The 25009-nt window shown below is 39.0% G+C and overlaps 1 protein-coding gene across 2 annotated transcripts in view; it reads left to right on the forward strand.

The window, feature by feature from the left end:
* Positions 1-25009, forward strand: part of PTPRO (protein tyrosine phosphatase receptor type O) — a 245359-nt gene that overhangs the window by 170690 nt on the left and 49660 nt on the right. For both annotated transcript variants that reach the window (XM_027035627.2, XM_027035628.2), the window contains exons 12-15: positions 271-391; positions 17510-17649; positions 20231-20363; positions 22486-22606. In XM_027035627.2, the coding sequence (XP_026891428.2) occupies positions 271-391; positions 17510-17649; positions 20231-20363; positions 22486-22606 (515 nt within the window). The remainder of the gene's footprint in view (positions 1-270; positions 392-17509; positions 17650-20230; positions 20364-22485; positions 22607-25009) is intronic.

Raw genomic sequence — 25009 nt, forward strand, 5'->3', positions numbered from 1 at the left:
AGTATCAGAGTAGTACCTATTCTAAATAGAGGATTAATTGCAAAAATGTCCTGATATTTATTGTGCACGTGTAGAGCTACCTTGCATTTGGTTCAGTTGAGGAATTCATATCATTTTCAAAGGAAATAAAGTATCCGTAGGGTTGTAATCAACTGTAGAAAGCCGCATAGAATAGAGAGAATGCCTACCATAGCCCTGTAGTTGTTTGGAGTGGTATTCTAGTTCAAGTTCATTAGAAGTTTAAACCTTCAATCTTGATGGATCTTTCAGGTAACACGCAATGTCATGACTGCGATTCTCAGTCTGCCTCCAGGAGATATCTACAACCTCTCAGTAACCGCTTGCACTGAAAGAGGAAGTAATACCTCCATGCTCCGCCTTGTCAAGCTAGGTAAGAAAAATATACCTGGGGGTGTTTGTGAAAATAGTCATGCCCAGAGAACTAGCGTTTGCATCTCTTGATTTGTCATGGTCTTTTCAATTCGATGAAATAACAGAAAAATGTTCACTCTCTTTCATAAGTGCAACATAAACATGTATGTTCAACTTAAATGTTTATGTATTTTTGAGAGACAGAGAATGAGCAGGAGAGGGGCAGAGAGAGAGAGAGGAGGGCAGAAGATCCAAAGCAGGCTCTGTGCTTATAGCAGAGATCATGACGCATGGCTCCAACTCATGAACTGTGAGATTATGACCTGAGCTTAAGTCGGACACTTAACCGACTGAGCCACCCAGGTGCCCTCGTTCAACTTAATATAGGTTTCTGTGAATGGAAGTTTTGCTATTCTGGGAGTCAGGAGTATTCCCCATCCTTAGTGAGATTATAGAAACAAAAAAGTCTTAGGAATTTAGGAAAGGAAAAGCTTTAGAGATTATCTAGTGCAGTGCTTTCAACCCCTATCAGACACCATTCCTTTCTCATGTAAGTATTATGTGATGCCCTTTTTAATATCTCAAATTGAGACTTATAGATAAAATAACCCACATACTGATTTTCAAAGTTGATATAATGTCCTAACTGTAGTGTAAAACCAAGGTAAAAGAAAAAATTATAACAAAATCATATGGATTCCCTGTGTATTTGTTCAGATACAGTGCTTCTGTAAGTCATAATGGAATTGTCTAATGACTGCACATAATTAAAATGAAAAAGTTGAAGTTTACAAGCAGTAAAGGAATTAGTAGTTCTTCCATGCACATATAAAAGGAAATAAAGGAGTGAATAAATAACTGAGCAAGCATAAGTACAAGTGGACCCTTGAATAAAAGTTAGAATTAGGATAAGTAGTAAGAGACTACATGTATTTGCATGCGATGAGAGAAAGAGGAAAATAACCTTAATTAAAGTAAAGAGAACATGCCAAGAAAAATAATAGGCTGTGGATGAGGGGAAATGAGGAAAGTGTAATATTCTTGCAAATGAGCTGGAAATGATTGTGTAGTGTAGTGTCAAAATAATTATTTATATTATGAAATACAACTAGGAAGTGACACTATTTAGCACACAACACATCTTTTACATTCAACAGTTTTCCACATAGTGAGGTATACATTTAGTTTCTGATACATAAAGGGACCTCAGGGATAATAGTCTATAATCAGCAGCAGGCAAGAGAATGGATTGGCAAAAAGTTGTGGGGTAGTGTCAGTGTAAGAGGGGCCACCTAGAAATGAATGCACTTCAATGTGTGATTTTCACAGCAGAGATCTCCTTTTTATATTTTGAAAATTAACAGTATAGAGAATGGCAATATTGAAAATAAGAATATTTTCAAAACACTTAATGCAACTTACTGACATCCTGTTTCAGATGTCTGCTAATTTATAGTCTGTATCTAAGTCTGTTCCTAAGAGTGTCAAATTGTCACTCTCACCACATATGTTTATAGGTGTAGCTGTAGGTAAAGACTGATCCAGGGTGTTTTATTAGCAGCTTAAACAAACACCCGGAGTACCATTGCTGGTAGGGATGTAGCTTTAGAACACTCGTAGCAAATCCCAAACAAAACAAAACAAAACAAAACACAGTCTTTCCTTAGTTTCCCCAGTAGTTGCTTTTCTCTATAATTCAGTGCATAAAACACTCAGTCTTAAATCTTTTTGTCTTCTATTGGCCATGGCAAAAATTAAATCCTCACACTGACACCCTTTAAAATTAGGGTTGTCCGGGTGGCGCAGTTGGTTAAGTATCTGACTTCAGCTCGGGTCATGATCTCATGGTTTGAACATTGGGCTCTGTGCTGACAGCTGGGAGCCTGGAGCCTGCTTCGGATTCTGTGTCTCCCTCTCTCTCTGCCCCTCTCCCACTCACACTCTGTCTGTCTGTCTCTCTCTCTCTCTCAAAAATAAATAAACATTAACAAATTTTTAAATAAATAAATAAAATTAAATAGGTAGCTGGAGATACATAACATATTAAATAGAAACTATTGGCAGAAAAAGTAAATTATTGAGTAATTTGTAAATAACACCTTAATTCCATTTAGGTATTTTTCTTAATGACAACTTTCTTCTAAATTATTTTACTCAACTTCCGGAAAATCTTTTCTAACATTATTATGTGATAAAGTACTTGCAATTACATTTATAGTGGATTTATTCTGGTATGACATTACAAACATATGTGGGATGTGGGACTTGGGACAGTTTTTCTGTTTGGAGCTTTCTTGATCATTGCAGAACATCTAGCATTTCTGCTTCCTGCCTACAGAAGCCCAGTTAACAACCTTCCTGGTGGCTATTAAAAACATGCCTACAAATTTACAAACACCTTCCCATTGAGAACCACGAGTTCAATTTCATTCACTGCAGGCAATCTGCTCTTCTTCCCCAACGGTCTGTACTTCAACTCTAGGAATGTGGAGATCACCAGCTTCCAACGTTGTGTGATCTTTCTATTAAAAAAAAAAATTGCCTGCCTATCACTTGCAACTGCTATCTCTGATTTTGTCCTTCGTGGATATAAAAATCCATTCAAAACTCATTTCCAGGTAACTGGAATTGCTTAAAGATTATGCTCACATTCCCCATGCCTTTCTTTTCCCCAGCTTTATGATTACAGGAGGCTGTAAGTGTTTCTTGGGTCCTAGCTGCTTTCTCTAACTCATTTGGTTTGTTCAGAGGTGAGTCTTACCAAAGCAGCAATTAGGGAGCCTATCGAGAGCCTCACTGTTGCCATAATGTGACATTATGGTTGATATATGATCAGGAGTATGAGTTAAAGTCCTGAGCTGGTACAATTATACTCACACTACACAGGCATATGAGTAAAAATCATGATAGTTCCCAGCCCAAATTTATCATGAGGTTTTGAGGTTCCATATCTTCCTGTTAGCAGGCAGGACTACTTAAACCAGTGTAGAAAGGTCCTTTAAACTTTTCAAGAAGGGAAGGCCAGTTTCCATAAAAATTATTTCTTAAAATCAATAAGGTTTTCTTTTTTATGATCTAAATATCAGACAAAATACTGCTTCTACATCGTAGCTCTCTGAAAACAAGACAATCTGTATATAATGTGCCTGAACTCGGCCTTTTTCCCCCTGAAAACTAAATAATTTCACTTGTCATCCATTTGTCTAGAAGTCTATTTTCTATTCCACTCATCACACTATTGTTTTTTGGTTCTTTCAATTTTCCATAACACATATGGCCTTGCCTACTGTAGGTGCTCAATAGATACTTATTGAACCGAACTGCAACCACAGACCTCAAAGTTGAATACATTCTACCAAACTTTATCTTTCAAAGAAGTAAAATAACATTTTGCTTTAGTAATAACTGATTGCAGTTATCTTATTTCATAGAACTTTCATTCTAGTCATTTTATGTTCCTTTATAGCATTCATTCGGTGTCCATAGAAGTCATATGAATTCTACTTTACAGAAACCTGCAACTCTGGCACACAGATTTTTAAGGCTAGTGTGAATCAGAACGATGTTGTTAAAGCTAGGACCAAAACTGGTTTGGCTAACCCTGAGGTCGATTTCTCTGTGATAAAAGCCTCTTTGCAATGGCTCTACTTGGTATCATGGAGGACAGGATCTACATCTATGGGAAGAAACCAGGCTATGATTGAGTCCAGTATAATATAAAGTAATCCAGGATGGTATCTGCAAGGGTAGAGAGCCTCAAAGCAATTGCCAAAGATTCTCAAATATTATGTCACCGATCAGCATCCACAAGAAGACATCTACCAACAGTGGTACTGTTTGCAGGGCATTGAGCCCATCATCCTATTAAGAATTGTAGGTTGTCAGCAGTTTCACGGTACCATGGGGGTATGTGATGACAGTTCCCTTTGGCAGTCAATACAAATGTGAATCAAATCTGCGCTAAGAAATGTCATTTTACAAGAACTTACTGGTCTACATGCAACTGTGGCTTCAACCAGCAACCAGTCATAACTTCTGGTCTTGGTGAATCCACTTGAAACCCTGGGCCAACTTCAAGAGAATTGGGTAAGTTTACACCAGATAAGCAACCATTCAAAAAAGAAAGAAAGGGAAAGAAATAGGGATGAGAAGGGTTGAGCCTATCACAAAATAGCTCTATGGTAGTAGAATATCCATTCATGAATTCATTCAATGAATACATACAGAGAACCTTCTAAGAATTGCCCAGATGCCAGACTACTTGTAATAATGAACTCGAAGGGTTCAGTTTCTGTTCACAAGGAGCTTAGGATCTGCCGAAGGGGGAGATGGTAAGAAGTGCTGTGTACCACATTAAAACAGGGTAGTGTGGGACAGTGTATAAGCAGCAAACCTTTCCCTGAGGAAGCAATGATGAGAGATATGAATCACAAGAAAGGATCTGCCATGAAAAGTTTGGGAAAGGGCATGCAAAGCAGAAGGAATAGGCAGAGACCAAATTATACAGGATTTTTAAGAAGATGGAGTTGAGATTTTATTTTGAGTGTAATAAGAGAGAATTTAAAGAATTAAAAATAAACAATCTGACATATTTAAAATAATCCCTCTGGTTGCTCAAGGGAGGAAGGATTGTTGGGTTACCAGTGAAGATAGGGAGACCAATTAAGGCACCATGTGCCCTAACTTTAAAAATAACATTCCCATTTTGGTTTTCTTCTTCAATATTACTTTGGCTATTCAGGGTCTTTTGTGGTTCCATACAAATTTTAGGATTGCTTGTTCTAGTTTCAAGAAGAATGCTGGTGAAATTTTGATTGGGATTGCATTGAATGTGTAGATTGCTTTGGGTAGTATGGACATTTTAACAATATTTATTCTTCCAATCCATGAACATGGAATGTTTTTCTATTTATTTGTATCTTCAATTTCTTTCATAAGTGTTCTATAGTTTTCAGCATACAGATCTTTTACATCTTTGGTTAGGTTTATTCCTAGGTATTCTATGATTCTTGGTGCAATTGTGAATGGGACCAGTTTCTTTATTTGCCTTTCTGTTGCTTCATTATTAGTGTATAAGAATGCAACTGATTTCTGTACATTAATTTTGTATCCTGCAACCTTGTTGAATTCACATATCAGTTCTAGCAGACTTTTGGTGGAATCTGTCGGGTTTTCCATGTATAATATCATGTCATCTGCAAAAAGTGAAAGCTTGACTTCATCTTTGCCAATTTTGATGTCTTTGACTTCCTTTTGTTGTCTGATTGCTGATGCTAGAACTTCCAACACTATGTTAAGCAACAGCGGTGAGACTGGATAAAAAATTTGTGGTTTATATATGCAATGGAATACTACTTGGCAATGAGAAAGAATGAAAAATGGGCTTTTTGTAGCAACGTGGATGGAACTGGAGAGTGTTATGCTAAGTGAAATAAGTCATACAGAGAAAGACAGATACCATATGTTTTCACTCTTATGTGGATCCTGAGAAACTTAACAGAAGACCATGGGCGAGGGGAAGGGGGAGAAAAAAAGTTACAGAGAGGGAAAGATGCAAACCATAAGAGATTCTTAGAAAAACTGAGAATAAACTGAGGGTTGATGGTGGGTGGGATGGAGGGGAAAGTGGGTGATGGGCATTGAGGAGGGCACCTGTTGGGATGAGCACTGGGTGTTTTATGGAAACCAATTTGACAATAAATTTCATATTAAAAAAATAGCATTCTAATTCGGGGCACCTGGGTGACTCAGTCGGTTAAATGTCTGACTTCGACTCAGGTCTTGATCTCACGGTTCGTGAGTTCGAGCCCCATATCAGGCTCTGTGCTGACAGCTCAGAGCCTGGAGCCTGCTTTGGATTCTGTATCTCCCTCTTTCTCTGCCCCTCCCTCACTCATGCTCTGTCTGTCTATCTGTCAAAAATAAATAAATGTGAAAAAAATTAAAAAAAAATAACATTCTAATTCAGTACGTTCCATTGGAAATGAGGGCAACTTTTAGTTAAGTGGTAATAATGGAGATGAAGAAAAATGGACAGAATTCAGGAGTTATTTTGGAGGTTGTGGCCATAGAAATTGCTTGTGGGGTGAAAATAGGAAATAAGAGAAAGGGAAATTAAAATTAACTCCTAGGCTTTACTCTTAAGCAACTAGGCTGGATGGTGGTACAATTCACTGAGACTGACACAACTAGAAAAACTAGAAAAGGAGTAACTTTGGGATAGGGTGAGAATCAAAGATTCTTCTCTGGACTAAAAAAAACCAAAACCAAACTGAGAGGTCATCCAAATACAGTTGTCAAATAAAATGATTCTTGTTATGTGTCTGGAGATCAGCAGCAAATTCTGGGCTAGAAATATAAATTTTGGAGTGTCTAGATGAGATCACTAACTAGTAAGCAGAAATAGAGGAGAACCACTTCCAGCACTTGGACACTGAGCAGAGAGACTGGGAAGGTATAGCCAATGAGGTCAGAGAAAACCAAAAACAGAATGGATACACCATCACTGTCAAACTTCTGCAGTATCCTGACCACAGCTGTGTTCAGACAGGTTCAAGATAAGGAATCAGGTAACTTCAGTGCCAGGAGAGGTTTGGAGGTAATTTAATGAAACGTCCTCATCTGAGCAAGCTGCAACCTAGAGAAATTTGACTTCACACATTGTTGAGTCTGAGTCAAGAAACAGTGATTTGGCACTTTTTGTCCATCTGCTGTTTATGTTTTCCTGGATTTGGAGTGTATTTTTTTTTCTATAAACTTCTTTTTTCAGTGAAAAACTCCTAATAGAGAAGGAAGGAATTTCACACCCACTGTGTGGTTTTCTCTCTTCCTCTTTTGGAGTTTGGGTATTAATAACATTAGCTTGATTTTCTTAATCTCAGTCATGAAAAACTTTATATAGATTAGAAACCTTTAAACATAGTTTGGCTATGGATAAGAAAGAATCAATATATTTTCAGGTGTTAGGAATTTGGGGCATATTACAATCTCTCGGTCATAAAATTTCAGTGATTACAAATAATTATTTCTATTTTGATGAAATGTAATTTCTTACTTAAGAAAAACCCAGCTATTATACAGTACTGCCCTTCATGATCTCATGCTCAGTTGAGAACATTTGTTTATTCTTATGTTGAAATCATTGAGTTAACAGTTTGGGAAATGGTTGCTTGGATATATGCAGCCCTTATTTTTGGTAAGAAGTGAGTGAAATGCTGTGAGTCAGAGCCTACTGAAGTCTAATGTACCTCTCTCTATCCTCCCGTGCCCTTTTCTTGGATCATGTCCTGGTAAGTGACTACCTTGTTACCCCTCTCACCCCCCACCAAAAAGAAATGAGCTTAATAAGATCTAAATGTGAATAAATTGTGTCAATGTAGCACAGAGAAAAGGAAAGATGGATGGATGAATGAATGTATGGAAGGGAAGAGGAAAGTGAAATAAGAAAGAAAATATGCATATCCATTCTATCTCTCATCTATCTATCTATCTATCTATCTATCTATCTATCCATCTGTCCATCCATCCGTCCATCCATCTATATTGACTGCCAGTCAGAAAAAAAACTAATAAATTAATTAAGCTACTATGCTTTGAAAAATAATTTATTCTAGAGGCACCTGGGTGGCTCAGTCAGTTAGGCATCTGACTTCGGCTCAGATCACGATGTCATGGTTGACGAGTTCGAGCCCCGCATTGGGCTCTGTGCTGACATCTCCGAGCCTGGAGCCTGCTTCGGATTCTGTGTGTCTCTCTCTCCCTCTGCGCTTCCCCCGCTCATTCTCTGTCTCTGTTTCAAAGATACACATTTAAAAAATTAATTTATTCTATCAATCAACACATATTTATTTAGCATTTACTATCTGTTACATACTAATCTAGGTGCTCAGAATACAGAAACGAACAAGACTGACAAAAATTTCTACCCTCATTCTACTAGAGAAAAAGAGACAATAAACACAAATATAAGGACGTCAGATGCTGTGGAGGAAAATGAGGCAGAGAAAGAAGCATAATGAGAAGCAGAGTGCAATTTTTGTAGGCGGTGGCATAAGTTAAGCTTCACTGTGAAGGTGATATTTCAGTCAAAACCTGAAGGAGGTAAAGGAGTGAGCCAAACAGATAACTGGGAGATTTTGTAGGCATAGGCAACTGCAGGTGCAAAGCTCCAGAAGCAGTGGTGTACCTGGAAGTTCAAGAAAAGATCAGGGAGGTAGTGTGGCTGAAGTGGAAGGAACAAGAGAGAGAGATAGAGAGAGAGAGCGAGAGCAGTAGAAAAGAAGATAGAGAAGTAACAAAGGAGCAGATCATGTGGAGTCGTTGAAAAGACATTTCACACCAAGTGAGATGATATTCCAGTAGATGGTTCAAGCTAAGGAGTCATATGACCTGACAAGTTTCACAAGATCACTTTGGTAAGAATAGTGTTCAGGGATCAAGGTAAAACAGGAAACCAGGTAGATAAGATGACCTTACATCCCAGTTACCACACATAATACCAGTTTACACTGCTATAGATCAGTTAAAGACTAGTCATCCTCTTTTGCAATTCTTTTCTTCCCTAAAAGTATTCCACTTTGGACATATTTGATAAATTACACAGTCACCTTAGAGTTAGGAGACTACTGCATCTACCCAAATACGAGATTATACTTGCCTGTGCCAGGGTGGTTGCCGTGAAGGTGATGAGCCGTGAGCAGATTCAAAATTTATCTTGAAGACGCCAAGATCTTGGGCCTGAGCAGTTGGAAGGACAGAGGTGCTATTTATTGAGTTGGGGAAGATCATGGGAGAGGCAGATTTGGGTGAAAGATCAGAAGCTCAGATTTGGATGCATCCACATTTGAAGGTACCTGTTAAATATTAAGGAACAGATACTGAGTAGGCAATTAGATAAAAGAGCTTGGGTTTTGGGAGATTTAAGGATTGGGGGTATAAGTTTGAGGGTCAGGAAACAGACTTGATGAAGTTATCAGGGAGTGAATGAAGAAGAAAGCATGCTATCCAAGGACTGAGCCCTGGCACTCCAATGTTAAGAAATGGAAATGGTGTGAGGCAACCAGCAAAAGAGCCAGAGAAGGAGTGGCCGGTAAAGGACAAAGGAGCACAGAAAAGTGTGATGTCCAAAGAACCAAGCGAAGAAAGTACTTGATTGATCAGCTTACACCTGCTGGTAAGTCAAGTAAGATGTGGAGTGAGAATTGGCAACCCAGGAGTTATTGGTGATTCAGAAAGGAGGCATTTGGGTGGAATAGTGAGGGAAAATTATGCTACTAAAAGTAATTCAAGAGAGGGCGCCTGGGTGGCTCAGTCGGTTAAGCTTCCACCCAAGTCATGATCTCACGGTTCATGAGTTCAAACCCCACATCGGGCTCTGCACTGACAGTGGGGAGCCTGCTTGGGATTCTCTCTCTCCACTCTCTCTCCCCCTGCCCTGCTCTCCTTCTCTCTCTCTCTCAAAATAAATAAACTTTTCTTTTAAAAAAGTAATTCAAGAGAGAATAAAAGAAAAAAGGAAGACAGCTGGAATAACAAAACTTTTGAGAAGTGTGATTATAAAGAGGAGAGAAAATGAGCAGGAGCTGAGGATAAAAGAAGCCAAGCGTTTTTATTTGTTTGGTTGGATTTGTTTTGTCTGTCTTTCTATTTTTTTAAGTGGGTGGAAACAGCTTTTCAACAGCTAATCAAAATGATTCAACAGAAAAGGGAAAATTGATGGTGCAGGATAGTTTAGAAGGTGACGCTCATTAAAATGATGTTCCTTGCTTGGGCCAGAGGAGACAGGACCCCGGGGTGCCAGCAGAGGGGGTGGCCTTAGACGGAGTGAATCTGTAGTAAGGAAGAGTGACAGAGCATAAGGCCGCCAATAGAGTAGGCTCGTCGGGTGAGAGCGATGATGGAAGCTTGTGGGAGATTTCTCCTACTGACTTCTTACAAGCGTGTTCTTTAGGTTTTCAGAGGACCATGATTGCCCTGCTACCCTTCATGTATGGTCCTACATGGCCAGCAGCCTCATGCCAGCATTAGCTTCTGGGTTGGAATGCCAGGCATGTCATGTTCCGTGGCCCCGTTCCTAGTCCTGAGGCTAACTGATGCCTCTTCTCAATCTCTCTCTCTCCCATTTCTCACTGTGGTCTCCTGAGTTTCACTGCCATTTCCAGCTGCCCACAGCCAAGCCACACAAAAAGGACATCCTTTTAAGGAAGTCCTTAAAAGCACTTCCCTTGCACCCCATGATGTGGACTGATAGGGCAGCAACTATGATGTAGTGATCTCAACGTATAAGCAACTGCCCATTGTGGAAAAGTTGCCCTTTGGGGAAAGAGGAACTTTTCAGAAAGCCCTATCATCCTCAGTTATATGGAAATAGATGGCAAACACCCACATTTTCAGGGAGGAATCCAGGTGTAGAAGGACCCTTAACTAGGTGTGCAGAGGTCTGGATCCCAGTTGTTTTTTGTTTTTTTTTTTAACATTTATTTATTTTTGAGAGAGAGAGACAGAGCATGATCAGGGGAGGGGCAGAAAGAGACACAGACAGAATCTGAAGCAGGGTCTGGGTTCTGAGCTGTCAGCACAGAGCCCGATGCAGGGCTCAAACCCATGAACCATGAGATCAGGCCTGAGCCAAAGTCTGACATTCAACCGACTGAGCCATCCAGGCGCCCCTGGATCCTAGTTCTTGTTCTCACAGACAAGTTGTGTTACCATAGAAAAGTGGGTTAAGCCCTCTGGATTTCAGTTGCCTCATCTACAAAGTGAGGGTCTGGACTAAATAATCTTTAATATTCCTTCCAGTTTTAAAGTTCATACCTGAGTTCAGAATAAAGGCAACAAGGCTAATGATACAATGAGGGTAGTGATCCTTTTCTAAGAATTTTGTGAAAATAACTCTTAACTAAATAAAAATGCTAAGTAAAAAAAAAAATCATATTCTTGGAACCAAAAAAAAAAGAGGAAGTTAGATATACTGTTTTGAAACTAAGTAAAGTTAAATGAAAGCTTTCTTTGAAAAATTCTGCTAATCGTTAGAAGTTAGTTGAGCTGGGAAAACCATAGAAACACCCAATGACTCACAGAAGGGGATGTTACACTTGCTATCATTAAGCCATAAAGAATTTATTTAAAATGTAATGGAAATCATGGGTATTTCTAATTCCTGAGAAAATTGTGTGTTTTCGATATGGAAATGGCCTAATTATAATGTAATATTTGCCTGAATTTTAAAAAATATTTCCCAATGTTGTTTTTAACTTTGCTCATTATTTATTAAAAGAATCTCCCTGGGGCGCCTGGGTGGCTCAGTGGCTTAAGCGCCAGACTTCAGCTCAGGTCATGATCTCGTGGTTCGTGAGTTCGAGCCCCACCTCGGGCTCTGTGCTGACAGCTCGGAGCCAGGAGCCTGCTTTGGATTCTGTGTCTCCATCTCTCTCTGCCCCCCCCCCCACCCCCGCCGCTCATACTCTTTTTTCTCAAAAATAAATAAACACTAAAAAAAATTTTTTTTAAAGAACGTCCCTAAATTGACAAGAGAATAGACTTAGTAAACTTCAGCTCTAACACAAGTTTCTGTTCTTTAATATAAATTTTCATCTTCTTAATTTCATTGCATATCAGTCTGAACTCATTATGAATAATTTCTCTACCACTTTGCTTTTTCTTTCGAATATTTCTTTCTGTTGCGGATGTTGTTTTTGACCACACTGGACATACTTTATGTGGCTGACACTGTTTAAGTCCCAGGTGTTTTCTCTGACCAAGTTGAATATAAGTTACACGGCTTACACTGCCGAAGGAGGAACTGCCTGCCTTGAGGGAAATAAAAATAGATGTAAAAGACATACAATAATATAGATGTTGAACCGTTCTTTGTTATCTGAAGAGGATACCAGCAAATTGCTGTCACTGATACCGAGGATTGAAAATCGATTTTGTCTTATTGACCGTTTTTTTACAATGTGTTTTGGTTGAATTCCTCTTATCACCAATGTCACACATTTGTAAAACTAATGGGCCCTCACGGATATAATCTTGGCCTCATTAGCATCATTCTTTCAGCAGCTAAACCAATGGGTCACATTAAAATAAGAAACAATGTAATAATTGTCAGGAAAAGATGGTTTTTAGGCAATAAATACATTCTATTCTTCTCCAACTCTAACTATTACACCTGACTCCCTCTGGAATTTCCTAGGAAAGGAAGAAATTTGCTGCCAGAACAAAGAATAAGAATCAGGCACTAGCTCATACTTTACTCAAGGTCACCTTCACTCCCCTGAGATCCTAGGGAACAGCTTGAGCCTTTCATAATCCAATCTAAATTAAATGGTAGAGGTAGCCTTACAGCTTTCCTTTCTGCCCATGTTCTGCGCATTGTATTTAATTTCCTTATAAAATTAGGTTGGATTCCCCACTCAAATAGGACAGGCACTGAAAAGGAGAGAAGAGAAGGGAAGAAGAGGGCCAGACAGTTGAGTATAACATCAGCAACGCTAGAAAGCTGTTCAAAAATATTTTAAAGCAAACAATTCTGTATCTCTACCTTATTTTGTAAAAATAGTACATCTGTCTCCTTTCCCCATATCCACAGTCTCACAACAAACATCGTGGACTCTGAAATGATTTTAAACAAAAGGAAATCTGACATTATGAAGCAAGGGAATTTTGAAGGAGTTGAGATTTCAAATGTCACTTTGGAAAGTAGACAGTGATAGTAGCCAGGGGGATTTCTATAGCTAATATCTACGTGGCTCTTTATATTATATAAAGAGTTTTTGTGTCCATCGTCTTAAAGCTCATTGACTCTTCATAAAATCATTGAGGTCTCTCTATCCCTCCCTTTTATAAGCTAGACTATATTTGAGATTTTGAATAGTAAGAGACTGTATTCATTTGCTAGAGCTCCATAGCAAAATATCACAGATCGGGTGGCTTAATCAATAGACATTTATTTTCTCACAGTTCTGGAGGCTAAAAGTCCAAGAAGAAGATACCAGCAGGTTTGGTTTCTCCGAGACCCTTCTCCTGGGCTTCCAGGTGACCGCCTTCCAGCTATGTCTTCACATGGTTTCTTCTCTGAACCCATTCATCTTTGGTGTCTCTTTGCCCAAATTTCCTCTTATAAGAACACCAGTCAAACTGGATTAGCGCCCACCCTAAGGGCATCACTTCAATTTACCTGTTGAAAGGCCCTATCTCCAAATACATTCACATTTTTGAGGTGCTGGGGCTTAGGTCTACAACATAGGAATGTGAGTGAACACAATTTAGCCCATAACACAGACCAATCAAAAGGCGTTTGCATGTCATCGTATTCCCTATCACATGAAATTGCCTGGACAGTATTTAGCCACCACTCCCTTTTGGTCTCATGCCCAAGGATGGGAAACAGAAATCATCTAAGTCATGCTAGGCTATGGAGTTTAGCTGACCTTGCCTTCTTATGAGAGGAGATAGACAGCAAAAGGGGGGCCTCTCTAAGCAGCTTCTGCCAAGAATTTCCACACTTCTGCTCTACCAAGCAAGAAGGAATGCTCTAACCCCATCCTGTACAATTGAAATATAATGAGAGCCATATATGTAATTTTAAATTTTCTAGTGGCCACGTTACAAAATACTAAGAAGAGATAGGTGAAATTGAGTTTAATATGTCTATTTAACCAAATATACCCAAAGTAGTATCACTCTAATATGTAATTGATATAAATAAATATAAATGAGATATTTTTATTCTTATTTTGTACTAAGTCTTCAAAATTCAGTCTGTCACTCTTATAGCACCTCTCAATTTAGACTAGCCATATTTCAAATAGTCAGTAGCTGTATGTGGCTAATAGCTACTACTTTGAACAATACAATTCTAACATTTAATACATTTCCTGGGGCAGATGTTGTCTTGTGTAGTGAAATTTAATTAGAATCCCTTCTCAACCCAATTACACCTCCACTTATGAAATATTGCAGTAATTTTCTTTGTTTGGAATAGCTGAGTGAAATTTCTCCCCAAAACAGCTAAAGAAATATACCTATCACAAAAATCCTAAACAGTCCTCAAACAGGTGATTTGTGTATGTTATTCATTGACCTACAGAGCTAATATGCATATATCTTTCAGAAAAGAATACTGAGATAATGGGTGCAGTGACTTTGGAATCATCTCTTGCCCCTGCATAACACCTGAAAGGAAAAATTTGTTTTGTGGCCTTTGGAGATTTACCTGAGGATCCAACTTATCACCTAGATTCACATTTTTTAGCCAGACCCAAAGAAACCTCTGCTCCATTATTAAAGTCATAATCTTTGGACCACTGAGAATGCTTACAATTCATGGCAATCTTTGACTCTGCCACTGAAAGCTGGTAATTTTAGCAACACGATCACTGTAAAAAGGCAGAGGACATCAAAATTCAACCCCAATGTGTCTGATCTTGCCTGATGCTTAAATCTTAACAGCTCTGATTGATGAATCTTGACCTGTGGTTTAAATCAGTCAATAGATAAGATTTATTGAGCAATTTCAGGTGACTAGTTCAAGGTGAAGACAAAAATAATTTATAACACATGGTATTTGTCCTCAAAGAATCAAATGGGACCTAGTAGAATCAGGACTTTACTCACGTAGATCAAATTAGGGTAACAGAAGGTCAGAGAAGGGATAGATCATCAAAAGACAGAGTGAACAGGTAAGGCTTCAGGAAGAAAGGAAGACTTTTTCCTGATCTTAGGATGATCCAAATAGAAGGAAAAGTACATTGAAGGGAAATACATGAGTTGAGTAAGAGTACTGCTTGTATGGTAGTCAGTGAGAAAATTGGCCCTACCAAAGGAAACATTTCTGGGTAGGAAGGATGGTGATGAAGCTGGATGGGTAAATGTGGCTGATGTAAGTAGGATCTTCAAAATTTGGCACGTTTGATGTGATGCAGTAGACATTGATCACAATAGATTATTACGCAGATAGGATTTAACATGAGCAAAGTGGTATTTTAGGTGATTTATGCCTTCATTGACAAATAAGAAAGAACTGATTAAAAGCAGGAAAAAGAATTAAAGGTCTGTCGTGTTGATTGATAAAGTGTGATGACAAAAGCTTGAACGTGCAATATAATAAAAAGAATAGATAAAAGGAAGAGATGACAAGAATTATTTGAAGATATGCTATCAGGGACTGAGAAACCAGAGGAGAGCCTCGTCAATTGAGAGAATGGTGTTGCTCGTCAGAGTATCAGTGGTTGGAAAGCAGATTGATTTCGGGAAGGCGGAAGACTCAAGGTCTATTTTGACCCTATGGAGGTTAAGGCAATAGTGAAGTATTTGAGTAAGCAAGGATGATAGGTGATTGGAAATACACGTGTAAAAAGTTGGATCTGGAAATTGAGACTTGGGCGGTATTCTTGTTGGATAGCTAAACTGACTTTTTTCTACCCATCAGGGGAAAACAAAAACAAAAACAAAAACAAAAACAAAAAACAAGACATAATGTCCTAGGGAACCTAATCAGTTTAAGAGGCACTCTGAGGAGAAATTCTGTCTTGTGGATTTTGAAAAGAGACATAACCAAGGTTCAGCCCAAAAATCATCCATCTCTGCCCCCAGAGAACCCTCACTTTTCTCCAAAGATTCAAGTTCTATGAGAGTCAGAGGACCTATTCTCTGACTCATACCTATTGGCAGTGACAGTTATAAAGGATGTGAGAAGTGGAAGCTGACCGCTATGTTTCATCAAGTGGACAATTCATTGCAAATGAGAAAGGGGTCCTGATATCTGTTGTGAATCAAACCTGCCCAAAACTAACCCCCTCCCTTTCCTTCTTCAGCTCTTCTGCCTAACCTCGTCAATTGGCTCTAGAAAGAAAAATGCTTCTTTTTAGTTGCACACAAATTTAAGTTGTCTGGGATAAACCATGAGAAGAATGGTTCTGACATACTTCCTGGTTCTGAATAGGGCCATGAGGATGGTATTCTAGAACGAAGGTCTAAACCTTCCCCCACAAAGATAATGTATATGTCAAAGGAGTGAAATGGCCTTCAAGAGCTTCTTCAAGCACTACTAAAAGCCAGGAGCTAGAGGACAGACTTTGGGGCATGGGACAAATAATAAAAAGAAATCCAAGTAACGAGCAAACAGTTTGGGTAGTTGTCTAACAGGGACATGCAGGTGGTCGGAGTATGATGTTTCATGAACCTAACAGCAAGATATGTGATATGTCAAACAAGCAATGTCAAGGAGGTCTGACAGGGGGTAACAGGGACTCTGTCATAAGCACTGGGGTTCAGGCATAGCACTTTGCGTACTGGAGGAATTCAAGGGAAAGACAACACCCAAATGATAGGGCACGGAGAGGAGAGTAGGAGAGACTCAAGAATGGGGGATCAAGACAGCAAGATCACTTCCTAAAACTGAGGAACAGGCAGGGGTTTGGTCTCAAGCCAACAAATCCAGTGACTCAGTTACTGGAAATGAGGATGAAGGGGCATAGTTTCCTTGACTAATGGATTAATTTATTGATCAAGATGAAGTGTCTAAAAGAGTTAGGTAAAGAAATCAGTCCTCTAACATTTTATTAACCATCCAGTCCCCTTCCATAATCCTTTTCTTTAAAAAAAAAATCATATGTACTTAACTCTACCCCTCTTAATTTCGACGGCATTTTCAAGAAGCCATTCTTCTGACAAAATGATTCCAGATAGTCTCCAGCAGGTTTTTGGCTAAGTACCAGACTGAATGTCTGCATTAGAAGGCAGCAAACCACTTTCATTTTTCTCAGCCATTGAAGTGCAGATTTTTGTGTCTCCTACAGCAAGTCTGTATTATCAGGGCAGTGCTAGCTCCAATGCAGATGACATAAAAACTATTAATAGATTATGTATATAATAAAGCTGAAGTAGAAAACAGAAGTGCTCCAAAAAGAGAACTATAATGAAAGGGGGAGGAAAAGGCCAAATCCTCTGCCTTCTAAGTTAGGTGACCACTGTCTTTGTGAAAGGACATATTTCAAAAGCAATATAAAATTTTGATGGTGCTCTCAACTGCCTGTATTTGGTTTTTGTTTTTGGCCTATTTTTATCCTGCCAATTAGTGAAAGAAGAAAGAATATATTAAATTAAAATAAAATTTTAAAACTCTATCTTTGCTCAGAACCAGCTCCTCCAAAATCACTCTTTGCCGTGAATAAAACCCAGACTTCAGTGACTTTGCTGTGGGTGGAAGAAGGAGTAGCTGATTTCTTTGAAGTCTTTTGTCAACAAGTTGGCTCTAGTCAAGAAACCAAACTCCAGGTACAGTACATTTTGATTTTTCTTTTCTGAGTTGATTTTGATTAAGGCTAATTATCTGAATGAAGTCAAGTCCTTTATTTGTTTAAACTATAGAAAATGAAAATTGTTCATTTGCGCTTTTGTGTTTCAGTGATAGAAATTAACAGTGTGCTTAGAATAAGCCTAAAATGTAAGAACCAATTTGCCAAATCGCAAAGTTTATTTTTCTCTTTGCATTAGCTTTTGTCCCTAGTTCTTAGTTACCCTGGGTCCTGAGGACTTAAAAGGGTTCATTTTTCCTATTGCCATTAAATCGACCAAAGGTATAGACACTGCCATATAAAATATAATTTAACAAATATGAACTGATTGCCAGTTATGTGAAAGGCACTATATGTGATACAAATGGTAGAATCAATACTGGCCTTTAAATTTTTTTTCATGTAGTTATGGATATTGCGTCAGTCTAGAAATAATTAAAGTAAAACTCAAGTGCCATAGAGAGATCCATTCTACTTAGAGAATTTAAAAAAGGGACTATTTCTAGTCAGTAAGGATGACAATTTCGCTTGGGAAAATGAAGGCTGAGAGAGGTGATTGTGAAGGCGTTAGAATCATAAACAGCAGGTAGAATGACTCCTCAGTTATTCACCAGGTCAAAAGGAAGGGAAGGAGGGAGATGAACCGGGAGCTCCCAGGGTAACAAAGCCACAAGAAAACAATTTTTTACAGTCAGACGTGGAAGGAAAAGGTCAAGTGTGTGAAGGATGTCACAAAATGCAGGGTAGAGACTAATTCTATGAACATGAATAATTGATGCTTTTTAAATAATGCAGTTCATGAGATTGAAAAGAAGAAAGGATTTCTGGGAGTGGGAATCTTTTCATACAGAATGTTAAGATAATTTGCTTTGATTTCTTTCCCCTTTTGATACTCTCTTCTACAAACTTATCTCTTTTTGATCTATACTGAACAGCTAATCTCTTTTTCTATTCAAAGAATCCTTTTTGGAAATAACTGCTTTGTCAGTAGTGGATTTTCTTCTCTGCGGCTATAGTAACATCTTTCCTCAAGAAAACAATGGTTATGTAGCTGCTTATTACAATTGAGCTTTTCCTTAGAATCATTCTTTTATAGGACAATAAAAGAGGTGGGATTGGAAATAAGTGCTGATGGCTGTCATCTCTTTAGGCAGGAGTGTTTCAGATCCCTGTTTTGAAAAAGATTGTTATGCTGGCTCATCTTTTTATATTGTACTGTGGTACTTGTCACTGGTCCAACCACTGGCCCAACAAATTAACAATCTGTTCGACTCAAGAATAAGTTAATATCAAATGTTTTTGAGAACTCAAAGTTGCTATGCCTTTGGTGGCTGCTGTTTAAAAGCTGAGAATGCAGACAAAGGGGGTAATGTCTTTAGTAGAAGACCAACAACCCAAAACAAATATATCACAGAAAATAAACACAAAAGATTCTTTTTAAAAACATTTTTTAATGTTTATTTAGTTTTGAGAGAGACAGAAAGAGAGAGAGAGAGAGAGAGCAGGGGAGGGGCAGAGAGAGAGGGAGACGCAGAATCCGAAGCAGGCTCTGGGCTCCCAGCTGTCAGCCCAGAGCCTGACGTGGGGCTCGAACCCATGAATCGTGAGATCATGACCTGAGCCGAAGCCGGACACTTAACCACCTGAGCCGCTCAGGCGCCCCAAAAGATTCTTAAACATAGGAAAAGATGATCAAGTTCATTTATGGTAAAATAAATGCAAAATAAATCTACAATGAGGTACAATTTCCACCAATATGATTGGAAAAACTCAGAGTTTGCGGACACATTGGATTGGAAAGAGTAAATGGGAACAGGTGTTGTCCCACATTGACAGTGGCAGGATAACATGGAACATGTCTGCAGAAGACAGTATGTCAATAGCTTTCCAAATGAAAACTACACAACGTTTTGACCCAGCACTCAACTGTTGGGAACATGAGTATACATATACGTATGCACATTCACACATCTACACACATGCAGGTTTTGTGTATGAAGGTGTATGCGTACACATGCATACACACATACATATATTGAGTGTGTGTACGTATATGTTTGTTCCCATAATGTAAAATTATGTTCACTGTGGCATTGTTTGTAATCGCAAAAAATCAGGGACAGTGTAAACATTCCTCAGTAGGGGACTGGTTAAATAAAGTGAATTCTACAAAGCCCTTGAGAAGAATAAAACAGCTTTACCTGTGCTGACATGGGCAAAGCACCGAAATATACTGATAATCAAGGTAAAGAGTAAGCAGCATGATGTGTGAACTACATTATCACTTTTGTTTAGCTGTATCTTATGTTTTTACCTCCATAAAATATAGATGGGAAAGAAAAAAAAAACAAAAACATGTCTGACAACAACGGCTCCATCTGTGGAAGAGAACTCGGGAGATAAGAAGTAGTGAAATAAGGAAGCTTATTTTTCATTGCTATCCTTTCGCATCTTTTAATTTCTTTACTGCTTATATATTACCCACTCGGCTCTGAAAAATAGTTTAAAAAACAAAGCAGGTGGAGATAATATAACATTGATCTTATGTTCTGAATCTCCAGGAACCGATTTCTGTTTCCTCTCACGTTGTGACCATCTCCAGCCTCCTTCCTGCCACTGCCTACAACTGTAGTGTCACCAGCTTCAGCCACGACAGCCCCAGTGTCCCCACATTCATAGCTGTCTCAACAATGGGTAATTCCTGGCATTCGTGAAATCTGGTGTCTTTGAAAGTCTTATCTTTGTATTATTTTTTTAAGTTTATTTATTTATTTTGAAAGAGAGAGCTAGAGTGCACAAGCAGGGGAGGGGCAGAGAGGAGGAGAGACAGAATCCCAAGCAGGCTCTACGCCATCAGCACAGAGCCTGATGCGGGGCTCGAACTCACAAACTGTGAGATCATGACCTCAGCTGAGATCAAGTTTGACGCTTAACAGACTGTGCCACCCAGGCACCCCCAGAAGTTTTATCTTTTTAGATTTTCCTTACATTTTCTTTTCAAATATATGTACTCTGTACTTCTAATAGATCCATGCTCCACTGAAACATTCCAGGCTGTGGGGTCAGGGAGCACGTACCTGCCCTTACCAGCTATGTGATTTAGGGAAAGATATTTACTATCTCTGAGCCTCTGTGTTTTCATCTGCGAAAGTGGAATCATAATATGTGTACCTTGTTGAGCTGTTTTGAAGCCTAGAAATGAAATATGTAAAGCTTTGCACACGTAGTGTGAGTGATAGTTGCCACCATCAACTCCTCCATCGTCATCCTCCTGTCCAGCAGTGGTCACAGTGCCCTGATCGATTAGGGCTCATCTGTTGTCCCTCGGCCCTTAGCCGTCACTGACCATGCGGTGACAATGCTAAATTACTGGGTCAGAGCAGGCGAGTTTCCAATGAAGCCAAACTATAAGTAGGGAAATTAGAAATTAATGAAAGGTCTGGAATAAGGGAGTTTTCCTTTTCCCCTTCTGAGTTCTATTAAATGTGTTGCTCCCCTGTTTGTTGGAGTCTGATTCTGCAACCTGAGACCTTCAATGAAACCTCCTGTAACACAACCTTTCACTGTCACAAGATCCCTTTACTGGGTTCATTTTCATTTCTGTAGCATTCATCATATAGTTGTTTGTTTTCTGTTTTGAATTTTTATTTTTCCAGAAAAGAGGACAAAAGTGGACCTGAAAAGTATATTAATGGTCTGTCACTTCTGTCTCCTTTCCACCATTCTGTGTCTCTTCATGCTTACTATTCCCTGTCATTGCTACCAGAATATAGCAGAAACAGGTGACACTATTAAGCTTATTTACAAGTAAGGAAAACGAGACCCAGAGAGACAGATAAAATAGCTTCTCCACATGACAGTTAGTAGTCAAATGAACCTGAAAAAGGTCTCCTGACCATGAGTCTAATGTTCTTTGTGTTCAGTTACTCTGCCTGTGAACAGGAATCAAGCTGGCCCAAATGGGAAGTGGCAAATACACAAAGGTTTATGGATTGAATGTGGTGGCCGGTTGTGTGATTTTATGATCAATGCTGAGGATGATAGCAGTCTTTCCTCTTGGGTCCACCGTAACGAATTTCATAAAAACATGTGACACGTAGTCCCCATTTGTTAATATCTGGCTCTTCCCCGTAGTGTGATGAACTAGGCAACGCGCAGTGCCATAGCAGCCCTTATGTAAAGTATATGCGAGGGACACAGCCCCTGTTCTTAAGGGCTCCACGACTTAATAATCAGTTTCATCTCTAGAGTTGTGCAGATGGGAAGCCTCTCAACATATGGCTACCAATCATCAGAATGCTTGCTTCTAGTGATGTGTTAAGTGTTGCAGCAGATGGTAGCTTGCTAATGCCTTTTTCATATACGTTATTAGTTGCGAGTGCAATATACAGTTGTGCTTTCTGCCTTTAACGTCATAGGCGTAACGCAAAAACCTGCCCCTCTCCAAGCTTCTGAAAATGTTAAGCAATAATAACGCGTAATGATGACCTCTAGATATTTTGATTTTCAAAAGAATTTAAACGACGGTACAGGCACTATTCACAGTTTATAATTTCCCTTTGTAAGAACATACTGAACAGAAGCTTTGGAGATGGACTCAATTCCTCTAGGTACCTGAACACCGCTTATCAAACTGCTTTGCTAGAGTATATTTGACCAGGAGGAGGTCATTGTCGGCTTGGAGAAACACCATTGTTGCTCTTGTTTTCAACATCATAAGTTCCATGGTGTTAAAAATCAATGGAAAACGACGAGTGGTTCTGTTAGCTTTGTGTAATGGAAGTTTGTAATGAAAATTCATGGCTTTTCTCTTTAGTGACAGAGATGAACCCCAACGTGGTGGTCATCTCCGTGCTGGCCATCCTCAGCACGCTGTTAATTGGACTGCTGCTCGTGACCCTTATAATTCTTAGGAAAAAACACCTGCAGATGGCAAGGTAAGTTAAGTTTGGTTAATCTTTTACCCACGGCCTTTAAAGTATTTTAATTTATCATACGTGTATACTTTTGCAGACCTAAATTTTATTAGCGATAAGTTTCATTTCAGTTTTCAGTGTCTATTGTGTGTGTTTTCTAGGTAGACTTTTAAATATTAGTTTAGAAAACATTATGATGGGGGCACCTGGGTGGCTTAGTCAGTTGAGCGTCTGACTCTTGATTTCAGCTCAGGTCATGATCTCATGGTTCATGGGTTGGAGCCCCACGTCAGGCTCTGCACTGACAACGCAGAACCTGCTTGGGATTCTCTCTCCCCTTCTCTCTCTGCCCCTCCCCCTCTTGCTCTGTCTTTCAAAATAAATAAATAGACATTAAAAGATAATAATAATACTAACAAGAAAACATCACAGTGGAAATGGCAAAGCAAAGGATTGTTTATACAAATCCAGATCTCCTACTCTCAATCTTGTCATTTTAAGAAACGCATACAAAGGGATCTATTAATGACGTTTGGATATTTTCGAACGTATTTTGGAGTCAAATAAAGATCTATGGCTACTTAGTATGATTAATGAAAGGAGTTAATATATGGAGAGACCACAAGAAAGAAAAACATCCCTCTCTTCATCAATTCTGCCAAAACTGTCTTAGAAAACATTTGCAGAGTCTATGATCAGGTCCATTCGAGGCCCCCTGTCAGTTTTGTTCCTACTACTCAGACTTGCAGGCAGTTTTCATTTTTCTTGCAGCTGAAAAAGACTTTTGATTTATGACTTTGGTGATTCCCTATTCCTTTGACCACTGATGCGTTTCTTATCAGAGCACGTTCTCAAGTACTTTCGGTGGTCCCCTATATTATCAGAACAATCCATCAATTCTCTTAAAAACTGTTGTTTAGTTGAGTACTACAGGGTTTGGGAAATTTGATTCAAATTTATATTTACCCATTGGGAGCCTGCCGAACTGCCAATCAACATCCTTTTTCTTTCTCAGAATTCTATCATTTACATTCATAACTAAATGTATCCATCCAATAATGATTTAATCGGTGTCTTATATGGCACAATTAAATAAAAATCAGACATCTAAGCTGTCCACTAAGCATTTAGAATATAGGTGGAGATATGTACCTAAATAAATATATTTGGGGCTCCTGGGTGGCTGAGTCAGTTAAACATCTGACTCCTGCTCAGGTCATGATCTCAGGGTTCATGAATTCGAACACTGCATCGGGCTCTGTGTTGACAGCTTGGAGCCTGGAGCCTGCTTCAGATTCTGTGTCTCTCTCTCACTCTCTGCCCCTTTCCTACTTGTGCTCTCTCTCTCTCTCAAAAATAAAATAAACATTAAAAAAATTTTTAAGAAAATAAATAAATAAATGTATTTAAAGGTATAAACTGACCTGCCCCAGAAAGGAGATAAAAATGAGCTTCTATTAACGTAGAGAAAAGAGATTAGTCTAAATATAAATATCAAACTTTTTGAATGTTGTCATTTAAAAAAATCTTAGAAGGATAGGGAAGAAGGTGGTACCACATTGTGGCTAGAGTAGAGAGCTCTAAAATTACACTCCTTGGGATCAAATCTTAATTTACAATCTATGTCACCTTGTGCAGTTCACTGAAATTTCATTTATTAATTAACAAATATTAATGGACACCTGCTATGTGTCAGACTCTCCAGATGCTTGGGAAAACAGATGAGAATTTCTGCCTTCATGGAGCTCATATTCTAGTGGAGGAGGTAGATAATAAGTAATATCAATAAAAGTAAAAGGATTACATGGCATGTGAGCAGACAATAAGAGAAAAATAATAGAGCAGAGTAAGGGAAATTAGCAGTACAGGCATAAGGAATATATGTCGAAGATCTCTGGGAGGTGGGTGAGTCTCACTGAAAGGATATCTGAGAAACAATTTGAAGGATATGCGGGAGTTAGCCATGTGTTTTCTAGGGGAAGAGTAGAGGAAAGAGCCAGTGCAAAGGTCCTGAGGCAGGAACATATTCAGAGAGTAGTAGGAAGGTTAGTGCAGCTAAAGCAGAGGAAATGAAGGAAGGTTTAGCAGGAGATGATGTCAGATCACGTAGAACTTTGTAAGCCATTGTGAAGACTTATACTTTTATCCTGAGTAAAGGACAGACTTATGCTTTTATTCTGAGTTCAGGACTTGGGGCAGAAGAGCTGCCTTACATTAAAAAACAATATGTATTGAGGGGCACCTGGGTGACTCTGTTGGTTAAGCGTCCGACTTTGCCTCAGGTCATGATCTCACGGTTCGTGGGTTCAAGCCCCGCATCAGGCTTTGTGCTGACACCTCAGAGCCTGGAGCCTGCTTCAGATTCTGTGTCTCCCTCTCTCTCTGCCCTCCCCTACTCATGCTCTGTTTCTCTCTGTCTCTTAA

Source organism: Acinonyx jubatus, chromosome B4 (assembly GCF_027475565.1).
Source record: "Acinonyx jubatus isolate Ajub_Pintada_27869175 chromosome B4, VMU_Ajub_asm_v1.0, whole genome shotgun sequence".
Classification (NCBI taxonomy): Eukaryota; Metazoa; Chordata; class Mammalia; order Carnivora; family Felidae; genus Acinonyx; species Acinonyx jubatus.